The 15,881-nt window shown below is 46.5% G+C and overlaps 1 protein-coding gene across 1 annotated transcript in view; it reads left to right on the top strand.

Moving 5' to 3' along the window:
* The window catches only part of LOC138582871 (aquaporin-8-like), a 508,777-nt gene that overhangs the window by 311,066 nt on the left and 181,830 nt on the right, over nt 1-15,881 (top strand). Inside the window, exon 3 of the mRNA XM_069654561.1 lies at nt 14,426-14,552. Coding sequence (XP_069510662.1) covers nt 14,426-14,552 — 127 coding nt within the window. The remainder of the gene's footprint in view (nt 1-14,425; nt 14,553-15,881) is intronic.

Genomic DNA, 15,881 nt, shown 5'->3' with positions numbered 1-15,881 from the left:
GACCCCTCACTCCCACACATTCCTCCCTTTCGTTACATCTAAAGTAACAAACTAATCCTTACAATTATTTTCATTCCGATAGTACTCTGCTTCTTGCACTGCTTCGTCCCATGCAGGTGTCCCTTTAATTGGCAGGTGGCAATTAATCAGGTGTGCATGTCATGTATTCCCCCATCCCCATCCAGGTCCACCCAGACCTCTCCATACCACTGTAATTATCGTGGCTCTTTAATTGTGGTGTGATACAAATTATCCACCCTATCCCCAAGATGGTGGTATACTGCAGTTATGTGATACTTAGAGGGGCCTGACTCCCAGTTTGGACCTGTGCATCTTTCATATTTTGCCCTGTTGTCGATTTGCCCATTGTTACCATCATCATTGCAGAACTCGGCATTGATTTTGCACAACATCGAATTCCCAACTGGCACACACAGAAAAATAGCAATAGGAACACGATGAGTGGGACAAACATTTTCATCATCACGCTGAACCAGGACAGTATCCAATTGAAGATGTCGTCGAACCATCTACTTGGCTCTATCCCTCCTTCCTTCCGCATTCTTTCCCTCAAACTATGCACGGCCGAGATGACGTGGGACAGTGTCCCATTGTCCGTGTCTTCAGAAGATACGAATGTACAGCAGGCACTCCATATTTTTCGGCAAAAAAAACTGCCGTCCATTGCTGTGAGGAGATCCAGGATGTACCCGTTCTACATCGTCATTAACCACAGGGCGCAGAGTTCCAACTTGATCCCGTTGACTCCTTCTTCAGTTTTGTTGGCCAGTTGGATCAGCTCCCAGCGCACGATCTGCAGCCATTTGACGTTTGTTCGTGCCTGAAGTCCTGGCACCAGGAGGGAAGCAAAACATGTTTCAGCAGAGTTGAAAACGTTATATTTATCTGGAATCTCAGCCAGAAGTTCTCAGGATTTGCTGGAGATGTAGTTGGATGACCTTCTTTTGCGGCACACCCTGTCTTGTAGTTCGTTTTCAGACAGAATGTCGTATGCGGAGGGCTGTGTTGTTGCTGGCTCGGGTGCTGCTGATATTTCAGCCAAATTTTTCCCCCCTTAGATATGGCTTTCTGGAATCACCATTAGTGCCCAATGCAGTGTGGCCATGGCACAGGTACCCCTCCACGATGGTGGGAGATGCAGGTATGCTTGCTTGCCACATACCCAATACATGTCCATAAGTGCTGCTGTACCATTTTTTATATCTGGAATGATGATCGTTTTGTTGCATTGTCTGTTAGAGCCCATCTGTACCTTCCCTTCAACATGGAAACAAAGTTAATGTCCAATTTCTTTCTGTGTTTTAATGGGTTTCTAGAGAGCTGTAACCCATGTGAACTTTGCGATGTGCTGGGACCAGACCGGAGTGCATGTCTCTATGACCCATTGAAAGTTCTCTTCCGTTATACCTCACGATGCCTCAGCTTTGCACGTGATAGTCTTGTCATGCCACTTTTTTCTGTGAACCGGGTCCCTTGGATAACAAAAAATGGTGCCTTGATGCAGATCACTCCTTGCGGTTTGCTCGTACAGGTTTTCTCATTCTACAGAATTTCTATTGTAACGGTGTGTGACTGGAAGGTGCTTCGATTCCTACACAATACTAGATGAACTCAACATTGGGCATCCAACAAGGGTACTTCTTGAGGTATAAGAACTTTAGGTGTGCCCGAGGCGTGAGGGATGAGAGAGCAAACATAGCAGCTCTCATTTGCCGCTTGTTTGGCGGTTGCGTTCATGTTTGAGTACCATTTGTTAGATTGGTCTGGGTGGCGAAGGTCTTCAATCTCATCTAATCCAAAGCCATGGTATGCATCATAACTCTTTCCATCCGCCCCCCTTTTTGTCTCCTCCTCCCCTCTTGACTGTTATATGACTGCCCATGTTGCATCACTCTGTTCATTAATATTTTGCCAAGACTGTAGTACTGAGGGATCTTGGGTGGTTGGGGCTAAAGTGCATATCAGTGCCATATGAGGTAGGTTCTGTGGTTGCATGTGTGGTTGTATATGTCAGATCAGGAGTACTGAAGAGGGAATAATCACCATCATATTAGTTGGTTTCATCATCACTATCGAAAACCAAAGCAGCATATGTAAGAACGGGGGTTTTGACAGTTGTAAGATTATCATTTAGGGAGGCATTATGTGACCAAATTGTCTTAACCTCAGCCCATATAAGGCTTGGTCCTTCTCATATTAGGTTTACCCCGCTCCCCCCTCTTTCATATCCCCAATTATGAAAGTCACGCTCCGGTACATACCAAGGCAAAATAACATCACAGAGAAAACTATCACTGTAAAATATAAACCACGCTCATAATTATAGTATCAATTCACTCTATTATCTACCCTATCACTATCTAAATTGGAGTCGTTGTTAGTGAGGGCCCTCTTCACCGTCATACTTCCACCTGAATGGACGATATAAAAGGGTTAAGTACACAAAAACGTATACTTGTACATTTTATTTTTTCCATTAAATCATATGCATTATTATTTATGTTTTTCTACCATTGATTGTTTGTTACTTTATCAAAATAAACCCTTTAATAGGCTGTAATCGATTTTTACTGACATCATTTCTCTACCTTTGTTCTTTTAACTCATTTTATGCTACAGTATGATAACCGTTAAGGAAAAAAATAGGAGAAAGAGATAATGCTTGAGAGAGAGAGAGATAGAGATAGAGAGAGAGAGAGAAAGAGAGAGAGAGAGAGAGTCAGTAAATAGGGCCTTATCACAAGTTTGGCGGTAACCCTTAAATCCGGTGGTCGCACTATTACTGCCAGATTTAAGGGTCCGCCAAATCAGGGCTTCGGCGGATTTCTCCCCAGCTCTGAGCCATGAGAGGGTTGTGTATTTCTCTGTGTTGGATCATTATGTCACAAGGTACACTTATTCCCATTATAATTTCCCCATCTGTATCATTGGGCCTCATTACGAGTACTGTGGTAGGGGGTTAACGGCACCGGTAAGGATGCTGGTGCCATTAACCCCTTACAGCTGCATTCCAAGGTCCCTTACCAGGTCCCACAAAGGGCGGCTGGTTTTTACCAGCCGCCCTTAGCGGGAGCCGCTAAGGGACCCGGGAGCTAATAACGGGCCCGCTATTTGCAGGCCCGTTATTAGCTCCTTCGCCATTCCCATTTGAGCCCCATGGGGGCTCAAATGGGAATGGGGAATGGTTTTCAGAATGGGGACTTACTGGGTCCTCCAAGGTCGGAATGACCCGGTAATGCCCCATTCCGACTACACGGACCCGGACACGGGTTTGGAGGCAGCCATGGCGCTAATAGAACCATGGCTACCTCCAAACTCGTAATGAGGCCCATTGTCTATGAACAATTCCTCATCAGTCAAATCATGCAAAGCTACATTTGGGTCTATGCACAGCACTGTTCTCCATTCGCATCCATGTGTGTCCAGTCCTATTACCGCAATACGTTTGCTTGAAACTTGTACCCCTTCCAAATCAATAGACATTATTGTACCTGGCACAATATCTGATTTTACAATGGGGCGGAAAACAAAATCAGATGGCACTGTCCATTCTGTGCGTGTTATCTCGGGCACCACTCGAGCAAATACCTGTATTCCATAAATTAACATGTCTATCTATATGGGCACCCCTCTTACTGCAATTTCGTTTGTCATAGTACTTATCATCAACATAGCTCTTACTGGGTATACCCCTGGGGTGGAGAACACTATCCCTCGTTCTGTGAAGTAGATGGTCATATTCAATTTGCTCAGGAGGTCCCGTCCCAACAAATTTATTGGCGAGTGTTCATGATATAGTAGGGGTATTCGCACTGTCTTTCCCCCCACCGTTATGTCTAAATCTTTTATGTAAAGAACTTTTAAAATAGCCCCAGAGAACCCCTGCATTTCCAAATTTTTTCCTGAGAGCGGGAATCGACCTTCCATGAGGCACACATTTTCAGCTCCCGAATCCACCTTAAAGATGAACTGTTTGTTGTCAATCTCTGCACCCACCAGTGGTTACTCTTCTGCACGTAGGGTAGTGGATAGGACTGGACACGCAAGTGCTTTCTGTGGGCTGTCCTAGTCTGGGTATGTTTCTGTTCCGGGGACATAAAAGACATTGTCCCCCACTACAGCTGCGCTGTGAAAAGGTGCCAGCGCACCATTTGCAGTTGTTGCAAACATGTTAGTGTTTGCGTTTCCCATCGTGTTCTGACGTGCTACCTGTTGTTGCATGCCTTGCTGATGAGGCTGCTGTCTGGGTTTCATCTGTGGTGTTCTCTGCGGATACTCATTATAGCACTGCTTGTGTTGTCCATTCACAGCCATTGGTAACCCAAAGGGACTTCCTGGATGTGGGTGACCAAATTGTTGCTCGTTTACTCATCTGAGGAGGCCCTTGGTAATATCCCGTTGGTCTCATTCGGCATTCTCTAGAAGAACGTCCCCATCTCCCACAATTCCAACACAATCCTTGTGGTCATCCTCCTCATTCCTTGCCCACCAAATACTCTATTTCCCAATCCCCCAAATCCTCCTCTCTGTCCCCATTACCCACCTTGTCCTATTGCGGGTCTGCCCTGCCATTGGGGCCCTTCGTATTGCTCCTCTCCTGTCCATTGTTCTTGTCCGTTTGCAGACCAAGTTGCCATCCCTGCTGGTGTATTTCCTGACCCATTTTCCCCTTCTCCCTCCCTTTCAATGGGTACCGCTGAATTGATTGCTGCGACCTTCACTAATTTAGTCTGAACTAACTTTCCTTCATCTGCCAACCTTCTCTATGCCATCTCCTTTTCTCTCACTTTGATCCTCCTACAATGATGTACTATTATGCTCTGAATCTCCGGCCAGCCTTTGGCTTCTATCCCAGCTATTTTTTCCAAGGCCTTCTGTACCTCCTTTGGGAGGCCTCTCTTAACTGTAAAGTAAAAAAGAGCAGTGGATTGGTCCCACGCCGTGCCCGTTTCTGCTCTCCACATGTCCTGCCCTCGAAGGATGAATTGCGCAGCCTCTTCCTCCTCTCACTTAGTGAATTGCATTACTAAATGTAAGTCAGGGGTGTCTAGGAAGGTTCTCCGCAATGCATCCCACACTTGTGCCCTCACATTGTTGAATGACGATCCATCATGGTGATCACAGTTTATTGTTACTCCCGTGAAACCAGCCTTGACCCACACCACGTCTGCTTGATCTCCAACTGCGGACACTAATAAACCTTTTACATCGCCTATTGTTACGCTCACCTGGTATCCACAGGGACGCCACCCAGCCGGGTTACTCGCTGGTATGCTTCTCAGCTTTACCCTGATGTGGTCTGCGGGGAGGTTTCTGCATTGTGGTAGAATTAGGCGTGATCTCTGTCCTGCCTTCTTTGCAGGGGCGCTTTATCTTTCATGGGTGAGTGCGGTCCAGTTACTTCACTGACGCCGGCCCGTTTGATATTGTTCAGGAAGGCCTTATTGATGTTCTTTAGTTGTGTTGCTATCCTGCATGCCTTTCTTTGTTTAAAATGTCTCTTTTTTCTCCCTTAGGTATGCAGAGCTTCAGCGCGGCGAACTGGGTTGGTAGAGCCCTGCTGGTAAATGATGGCGCATTAAGAGCGCTATGATGCGGTAAGTAAGCGCTATGCGCAGCGCTGCAAAGTCTTGCCTTTGCTAACCTGTGTTTTCCTTCCTTGTAGGTCGTGGTGTTCTTCAGCGTGAGTGGAATGTCCGGAGTGCTGCCAGTCGAGAGGCGACCAGCCAGGTAAGCCTTTTGAGCAGTTCGTAATTTGTAAATGTCTCTACTGCTTTCTTTAATGTTGCCTCTATCTTCCTCTTTCAGGTCGTTCTGTCCGGGAGGCGTGTAGATTCGAGGAAGCTGTTCTCAGTAGCTGCGAGTGGCTAAAGATGAAGACTGCAGTTAAGATGCTGCTGCTAATGATGTTCCTTTTGTCTCCTTGCAGGTTCTGCTTCTCTGAGGTTTGAGGGAATAGCTGGACACGGTGAGCATCACGTTGCAAGCTGCAAAGTAACGCGAAGCGTGTTGTCTTGCTCGGGTGTGGTTTGAATAGCCCCAACAAAATAGTCCAGGTAAAGTAGTCCCTAGGCTGCCACACCCAAAACACTGGACCACATAGCTTGGTTCTTAGGAGCCAAGCTATGTGGATGCCTCGATGTTGGCTGACAATACAATGAAGTAGTTCCCATGCACATTGTTTTTCATGGTGTATGAGCCTGGCACCATAGGCGCCAGGACTGGCTCCATGAGGGCTTTTGAAGAGGACGCCAGGCTCTAGAGGCCCGAGTCCTGATTCCACCTGGCCAATGGGTTTGCCAGAGGGGGTTTTGGGCGAGGGTCGTGACACCTATGGCCAAGGGTACTCCTGCAGTGTACTTTTCGAATGCATGTATACACTTCCCCGCCCCACCCAAAAGTGGAGGGAGTAGTTTCAACAATTTATTTTGCCCATGTGTGCCCATGGTATGTAGTGGGCCCCCCCGCTCCCTTATGTATCAGAGGCATCTGTAGTTTGGCCTTACTTCCTTTTTTACTTACCCTTACCTTCTTTGCTTTACTTAACAACATGTTCCCTACTCTTTGCCTCAGTCTCTCCTGCCATCTTGGGAGCCCTCCCCCATCTTCTGGGTCCTCCCGTAAGGGAAGCGAATATCCTGCTACTGCTACCCCCTCTTTGTACTCATCCAGATTACTCCATACCTCATCTATCTCCCCGTCTGAGTCTCTCTCTCCTTGTCCCTCTCCTCCTTTGTTGTCTGCAGCTTCTGCTCGCACTATTCTTATTGGCTTGTCATTTAAATGGAAGAAAAACTCTCCTGATTGCCACTCATGTTCCGGTCCCTTAGGCACATTCCCCTGTGGCGGCGGAGATGGTGTAGACCCCCCGGCTACACTGGGTGGAGGCGTCAAGTCACTGGCTACACAGAGTGGTACCTCTCCTCCCCCCGGCAACATCTGTCCCTGATCACACATTGCCCTTAATCGTGTTATCTGCATTTGCGTATTGGCCAGCTGTCTTTCTAAGTCCCCAGTAAGCTGTGTGATGTCTACCTAAGGCGCGCTAGTGTGCCCGTACAGTCCTCTTGGGTCATAAGGAGGTGGGGCTGTGGCAGCCAGTGTTGTTGGGGCACTTGGCGCAGGCATGTACGGGATCACAGTATCCTGCCGCGGGCCTCGTTAATAATGGATAAAGCCTAGTGAGGTCATTTTCTCCTGTTTTTATTGTACACTCCTCCACCGTTACTCCCTCTCCCCCCGTCGGGGCTGTAGGCCCTTCCAAGGAAACTTCCTTGTTTGCGTCACTGCTCAGGGCTGTTTCTTCAAGCATCCTCCAAATCAAGTACTTCACGTCTGTTTTGCAGTTGCTTATGTCAATATTTTGCTAACAAATGGGTTGCTATAAGATCTAACACTCTTTTCTCAAAGGACCCTCCTTCTGGCCATATTTGGGATGAGAACTCTCCTTTTATTTCTGTGAGCCATTGTTCATGGTACGTATGCTTTTTTTCACTGTACAAAGGGAGATGTCGACAAATATGTGCTAACGGTGTATTCCGACACATGATGTCTTATCCCAAGTCTTTTTTGGTTTTTTTGCTCTTATACTGGGTATCTGACACAATGGGCCTCATTCCGAGTATGGCGGTAAGGGATAGCGGCCACCGCTAACGAGAGCGGTGGCGGTAATCCCTTACCGCCATACTCCTAGTTCCCTTTGCGCCATGGAGGTTTTAACACCTGCTTTTAGCAGGTGTTAAAAACCATGGCGCTAAGGGACCTTGATGTTAATTACGCCACCGTAATTTACGGTGGCGTAATTAACGCCTTCCCCACTCCCATTATGCCCTATGGGGCAAAAATGGGAATGGGGAAGGGTAAATGGGGATTGGGGAATTACCGCCCCGCCACCCTTGGAATGGGGCGGTAATTCCGCCATCCACCAAGGCGCTGCCGGTCCGGGTACGGCGTCAACCAAGGCGTTAATAGCGCCATTGGTTAGCGCCGTACTCGGAATGAGGCCCAATGTAACCAACAAAAGAAAAACTTTTCCAGTGCTCCCTTCAATACCCTTTTGACCCGTACCAAGTTAAAATGTCAATAACCTTTTTTACTTACACCTTATTTCAGGAACCATAAAAGGAACCATAAAACACTTTTCAGCAATGCTTATTTTATAAATTAACATAAACACACAATGGCCCTCATTACAACTCAGGCGTTAAGGGTTTAACGGCGCCGTCGGCGCCGTTAACCCTTAACGCCTGATTACCATTTTAACGCCTGCTTTTAGCAGGCGTTAAAATGCAAGGCGCTAACCCGCCTTGGTGCTAATTACGGCACCGTAATTTACGGTGCCGTAATTAGCGCCTTCCCCACTCCCATTTTGGGGCAAAAATGGGAATGGGGAAGGGTAAATGGGGAATGGGGATTTACCTCCCCACTCACCTTGGAATGGGGCGGTAAATCCGCCATCCACCATGGTGTAAACAGAGTTTACACCATGGTGGTAAAGTAGGGAACTTACCGCCTGGGTTGTAATGAGGCCCAAACACTTTGTTGACAGACAAACATAACACACTTCAATACATTGAACATGTAACATGTACTACCTTCTAATGAAAATCGCCCCTTTATTTTGTTATAATACGTTCTTCTTTATTCTTATTTTCTCATTCACTCCCCACCTCTGAGCCCCATTACACTACTTCCTTTAAGAATTCTGCTCAAACGGAAAAAGAATATTCTAAATGACTACTCCGAGCCTACTAAATATATGAGACTCCTATGTTTTTTCTTTTATCTCCACTTATACCCTGCACTGGTTGAGACAATGCTACGCGGTGCCGCCTTCTACCCCCCTTTGGAGCTAGGATCCTGTATTCCTTTTTATCTCTTTGTCCACAACAACCTAATGGCCATATAAAGGATAGATAAGAAAAGCCTAACAGTTTCACTCACACAGTCCCTAACACCCAAATTTCAATTCCCCCTATTCTCTTGTCCTTATCTTTACACCAACTATTTCGCAATTTTGCCCCCTCATTTGAGAATATCGCATGCAGTATTCACATGTCCTGAGTGATCCGAGAGCCTCCATTCACTGTCTATCCACAATCAGGGCCACACCCCAACCAAGCCGTGACCCGCCTCGGTGAGCAGTCGGGTATTTGCAAAGATGACTGGGACCCTTGGAACCTTTTGTTTTTGTGCTCACACTGGACAACCGCTGAGGCAATGGTTTTGCTGGTTTTGCTGGAGGCGTCCCGGATATTGCCGCATGGCACGGGGGCCTCTCTCAGCACACCCTTCTCAATCAGGTCACCAGGGTCACCAAATTTAGAGGCTCACTCCCCGACTTACCAGTACAAACTTAGAAAATATAACACATCCCAGTAGGGAATGAGACTAGGAGAACAGGTTGCAAGATTAATAGGTCTTTATATAAAGCTGGCATCCAGAGAACTCTGCTGCCTCGAGAGCGCTCTGGCAAACAATAAAACAGCATCATTGGTGACGTCACCAACATAGGGTACTACAACTGTGCAGGATTGGTTGGGGAGAGATGTTACATATATTGTTGTAGGCGCTGCTTCATCTGGATTGGCTGCACAGTTGGCAGGAGGGTGAGTGTCACGAGGTCCAGCTGCCTGTGTCCAGGAGGGGTGAGGGTTAGGTCACGAGATAGAGTTGACACATCAAGATGAGTGGGGAGTATAATGACATATGTTAGTTTTAGGACACAATATAACGTGGCAGAGGTCTGGATTTAGTGGGGGCACTCTGGGGTGGGCTGCACAGCAGGGTCACACTTCTTGGACATCACGAGAATACCTTAGAAGGCTACAGAGTTATATTGGCAGTAATTTTCCAACAGCGGGGCTGAGAAGGCAGGAGCAGGCTTTGTGGAGATGGATGAGCTACAAGTTATGGTTCGACCCAGTTCACACACAGGAAAGTGATCACAGAGGAAGAGTGAGATGATACTTTTTACTATTTGTTTCAATTATCCCCGACACATCCGTGAGAAAGGGATTTGTGAAGCTTTCAGACAATGGAAGAAAAGGTCGGGGCCATGAGGGTGCTGTGGTTGGCGCTGCAGAGGGTAGAGAAGCCTTTTCGTAGTATCGGAGTGAGGCCTAGTCCAAAGATGGAGTCGGGGCACACAAAATGGAAGCCAAATGTATCCTGCAATAGCCCCATTTATGCTAATGTTAGCATTAGGGCAATGGAGGCCTCCCCCGCTAATGCGTGAGCAAGTGGTTGTTATTGTGTTGAATGTATGAGGGGAGCCCAAACGACCCCTCACTCCCACACAAAGGGCCTCATTACGACCCAGGCGGAGGACCATGGTGCTATTAGCACCATGGTCCATGCCGGTAACTTACTGACTCCACCATGGAGAAAGGGGGAATTACCACCCCATTACAAGGTTGGCGGGGCGGTAATTCCCCCTTCCTCCATGGCCCTTCCCCATTCCCATTTTTGCCCCATAGGGCATAATGGGAATGGGGAAGGCAGTAATGACGGTACCGCACATTGCGGTACCATAATTAGCACCAAGGTCCGTTTGCGGGTCCATTCCTTATAAAACCAGCCATTAAGGTGGGAACCCGCAAAGGGACCTCGTAAACAGGCGCTAAGGGATTACTGGTACAGGCACCCATACTGGTACCGGTAATCTCTTAGCGCCTGGGTCGTAATGAGGCCCACAGTCTATGAATTAACTGAAAACCTTGCACTTCAGGGACCTTCTTTGTTTCACTTGGGTAAATCTGCCCTGGTTCTACCACCATTCTGCAACCATTGAAAGCTGCCCTTCTGATCCTTGAACCTTTGTACATTTCCCGGTTGCTCTTGAGCTAGGTTTGCACTAGGTGAAACACAAATGCAAGTGCAAACACAAATAGCATAAATATCTTGTGATTGGCATTAAAATAGACATCATGTGACTCTATCAGTTTCAGTAGGTAAATATGACATGTTCCTAAATGCATTGAACCCTCCATTGGGTCTGCAAGGGGCAGACAGAGTCATTGCATGGCTAAGGGCCCATCAGATTTGCAAGGGGCAGACAAACCAGCGCTGCAAGGGGCAGACAGTAGCCTTGCTGCATGAGGCATTTAAGCATCTGTTTGGAGTCTGTGAGGCGCAGCCAACCCAGGCCAAGGAAGGCCAGTACTGACTGCAGGAGCCAGTTGTATTCAGGAGGGGCAACGAAGGAGCCAGTATCCAGGTGACAGCATAGGAATTCAAGCAGTGCAGGACAGAGAAGAGCTAACAGGGACTTTGCTGGAGGAAACTGGTGAACATACAGCCAGTCTGGTAGCACAGCAGGTAGAGCGCTCCTTTGACATTTATGCATAGCTGGCTGATGAAGGTTCGAGTCCTGGCAGGGCCAAACTCAGCCATTCATCCTTCCGAGGTCGATAAATGAGCACCACACACCGTGGGTAATAATAAGCAGCGCTCGGATACCTGAGGGTTCGTAGCACTATATAAATGCTAAATTATTGTTATTATATTACTGCGAGGGGCAGACTTAATTACAGAAGTTAGGCACACCTGTGATATTGATGGCTCTTTTGGGATCCCAATGAAATGGGCCAATCTTGCTAGCATGAAGAAGGAAGTAGGTCACTTTGTGAGCTAAAGAGCCGGAGGGGGAGGCAGACCTGTCCCCCTAAGGTACTGTGGTGCAACATGTGAACACTGTTTTGGACAGCACCAAGAGGCAGTGATGGAGAAAAGAGGAGCTCTTCTTTCAAGTTCTTGTCCTTTATGTGATGCTGTAGTGGAAAGTCCGGAACATATCAATGTGTTGGTACTCCAGGAATTAGATGCTGGTTTCTTGAATTTCTTCAGGGAGTTCTCAGTTGAACAGAGAGAGGCTTTAGAGTTTAATTCATATTAGAGTTTTGGAATAGTGTGATGTGAGTCCTATTGAATATTCTCCATCTGTTGGTGTGCTTGTGTTTTGGAAGTCATGGCCTCTGTTTAGAGAGATTTATTGTGCATTTACTTTTGTTTTGCTGAGGTTTGGTGTGCACTAATTTTAGCCGTGTTTTAACCCCCTCTTTTACAGATTGGACTTTGTGATTTAAAGTTAGTTAGGACATGGACTTCCTACGTTAGTAGAATAACATGTAAGTTATGATGCATGTTCTGTTAACCATTTTAGTTTACAGGCTGGATTTTTTCTGAAGAACATTGAATTACAATTTTAATTTCAAGTGCATAGTTTCATTGCTTTAAGTAAAACAGTAAGGGAGGCTTAACATAATGTTCTTAGTGAACTGTGATGACTTTCTGGAATATTTTTCTGCATTGTCTGGTGCGTGTGTCATGATGAGGTGTGGTCGTGCTTGGCTTTCTGACTTGAAGTTGCTAATGTGGAATGTGGTCTTTTTGTGAAACACTTGTGTATAGGCGTGTTATAAATGCCATATCATATCATATCAGCACAGGAGTCTTGTGGGGTGTCAACACCTGGAGTACTTTGAGTGCTTTTTCTGTGGGGTGTCGGTTTACCGGGGTACTTGGAGTACCTTGTTGTATTGGATATGGTACCCATGTTATGGTGGGCAGCAAGTGGGTTGCCATGTTGGAAAGGTTAACGTTGTATTTGGGGACTGAGTTTTGTTTATGGTATGAGTGTGTGGGGTACTGTGTGTTGGGAGTTCCACTCTGTGTGTGTGTTTTGGCAGATCTGCTCTCCGTGCCCTCTGGGGTACCCTGGTATGTTGTAGTGGCGAGATGTTTGGGAGATCAATCTCTGTGATCTGTGGGGCACAGTTGGCATGTTTGTGCGGCATGGCTGCGAATGGATCAGTTCTCTGTGCCTTCCGAAGTGCACCTTGCATGCTAGTGCAGCATGATTTGTGCCTCAGTCATGGAGTTTGGAGCTGGAAGCCTGAAGTTGCTTGAAAGGTTGGATGTGGTATCTTTTGTTCAGTGGTTGGTGTCTATATCTTAATGGTAGAGTAGCACATTATGGTGCAGATTGTTCCGCTAGGTGAGGACGCCTACAGGGTTTGTGTAGGTGCATTGTTGGAAGTATTTGTTTTGGGAGTTGAGGGATGTACATGTGTTGTTGCGTGTGTATGTATGTCTCTTGCATCTTGGGTGTGTCTTCTGTTGTTTAAGGGGAACACTATGTTGTGTCTTGTCTTTCCTTGCACCCTGCCCTGTATGCATGGATTTGTAGGAGTGACTGACATGGAATTCTGTGTGTTAGAATGTTATGTTCTGAATGGTTCTGTGAATGTGCAATTGAGAAGATGGGTTGACTAAGAGAGGATGCTGATGGATGTTCTTTCCCTATGTACTTACTTGATGTACCCTGTACTCTGTATCTGGAGCTGGAACATTAGTAAAGATGTTTTCTGTTCCTACACTGATGTCAGTATCGTGCTTGGCCAGGAATCCAACATAACGGTACTAAGTGAAAAGACAGTTTTCACTAGCCCGAATTCAAAGAAGATCGATTTAGAAAGACCACGCTGTAACCGCACACAGCGATCTTTCCAAATCGAACTGTCATCGCCCTGCCGCACACGAGTGCTCTCAGGGGCTGACTGTGTGTCCGCGTGTGTTTATGTGCGTGTGTTGTGTGGTGTCTGTTTGTGTGTGTGTTTTTGGGAACGAGATGTCAGGGGTGGGGAGGGAGTTGGCAGCAGGTAAGGAAGTGGGGATCGGGGGGAGTAACCCCCATATAGAAGTCATCCAGGCAGAGATGGTGGGGGCTGGGGGGCAAGGCAAGGGGATCTTTTTGCTTTTTTCAGGCCGCCTACAATCAGCCAAATAAAACAGTCTTTTTGTTAGGCGACCTGGAAAAAGCGAAAATATGACAGAACCAACTTAACACGATCCCAATCGCCACCACACCTGAGGTTTGCACATTTCCATGTCCTGAAGACTTCAGGTGCCGCAAGTGATATCCCTTTCCAGAGTACCATGCTGTTGCAACAAGTGCCTGAGGCTGTTAAAAACGGAGAATTTAAGCAGCTTTTACATTTACGGGGTGCGCCACAACTATTTTTACTTAAGGGGCTCGAAATATACAGATCTGGGTACCACTGCTTTAGAGAAATATCTGTGGTAATAGGTTTAGGATATCAGTGAAAAATGACAATTGTTGAGCCCAACACTGAAAGCTGAGCCCAACAAGCAGTAAATTGGAACAGGCAAATATTTTCTTCATTGGAGTTTGTGAGTTTGATGGTAATTCGCCAGTAAATCCGCCAAATTACTGCCAAACTCATTTACCGTTCATGACACTTGAGCCTGTGGGCTTACCAGAGGATTGCCATTTTTTCCCCACACAGTCAAACCCGTAATGAAGCCATTATGCTCAAAGTATATGGTACATGGAGCACAGATGTATATTTGATATTCATGTCTTTGCTTTCTTTCTTTGCAGCGGTGGACACTTCAATCCATGTGTTAGCCTGGCTGTATTTATTGCCGGTGGTATTTCCCCCATTCTACTGGGATTGTACTTGGTCGTTCAGCTCATTGGAGGACTGCTGGGTGCCTTGCTAGCCAAGGTACGTACATAAGAGGCCTGGATCACGGCGGATAGCCAGGCAGAAAGCTTGGCCTGCAGCACTTTTCACAACTGGCCCCTAGAGGGCAGACTCTGCAAATGTTCCAAGTGAGAAAGAAACATTTTGAATAGAAGTTGGCTAGTTGGGGCAGAAGTGATGTGAACAAGAGTTGTGTAGATAGCATTAATAATGAATCTGTTAAACCATTAAAAAATATATTGTTTAACCTTTAACATGTTCACAATCTACATGCATTTTCTTTGGCAGTTATTGTTTCTTGCCAGAAAATAGATTATGTCAGGTGTATGATATGATATGATGTGGCATTTATAGCTCGCCTGTACTCAAGTGTTTCTAGGAGCGACAACTCAAGACAAGGAGGGGGAAACAAAGGGAGGACAACATAACTACCTTACTAGGCCTTCTGTTATTCAGATCTCACAAGTGCACGGAAGAGAGAAGGGGAGGGGGTGCCAGGGGGAGGCAAAGGGGGAAAAGTGCAGCCAGCGAGTGGTTCATAAGTGCAGAGAGAAGGGACTGTAGGGTTGCAGATACAGACCCTTAAGTACTGGGGAGCCCAGAGGCAGTGTGAGGGCAACTGGACATGCAGGAACCTGGGCCCAAGTTCAGAGGTTGAGGGTAAAGTTTAAAAGCCACCATATGTTTCCAGAATATTAAACCCATTCTTAAAATACAATTGGCGTGTTAGTTCACGACTGAGCAGGGCAGAGGGAGCGCGGGGGCTCCAGTAATGGAAGAAGTTGCATGAAAACATTCTCAAGGAGGAATGGTAGATAATAGAGATACTTCAAAATTATTGCTGTATCTAATGCTTACATGGGTTCTTGTGAGTCTGTATTGCCTGCAGCGGCTGTAATAATGCTATTAGCACCTGGCCATGGGGCCGGATGAAATAAGGACCTGTACTTTTGGCCAATAAAGTCTCAAACAAAATCACATTTGGGTCCGCAAAGCAACGGGTGCTTCAGGGACGTCATTTCACCAAAATGCTAGGGGGAGCAGAAGTGACATCATATGACCCTTGACCTCTGATGACATCACATGAAGTGATGTCATTTGACCCCACGCTGAAGTGATATCATGGGAAGTGATGGAACACGATCTTTCACCCCTTGACAAAACACAATATGGTATCACATAGCATTGTTCCTAAGTACAGTACAAAAAATATGGTTACGATATCACTATATTGTGATATACATTTCATACAAGCATGGCTCGCCATATGTATTGTGAAGGTCAGTGTGTATATGCCAAAATTACCAAATTACTGTGAATGTAAGCCGACGTCCATGGCCATATGATAAT

The sequence above is a fragment of the Ambystoma mexicanum genome, chromosome 3q (genome assembly GCF_040938575.1).
Source record: "Ambystoma mexicanum isolate Mex_15411 chromosome 3q, UKY_AmexF1_1, whole genome shotgun sequence".
NCBI classification, from domain to species: domain Eukaryota; kingdom Metazoa; phylum Chordata; class Amphibia; order Caudata; family Ambystomatidae; genus Ambystoma; species Ambystoma mexicanum.
Note: the sequence above shows the minus strand (reverse complement) of the source record. Positions and strands in the feature narration are given on the sequence as shown.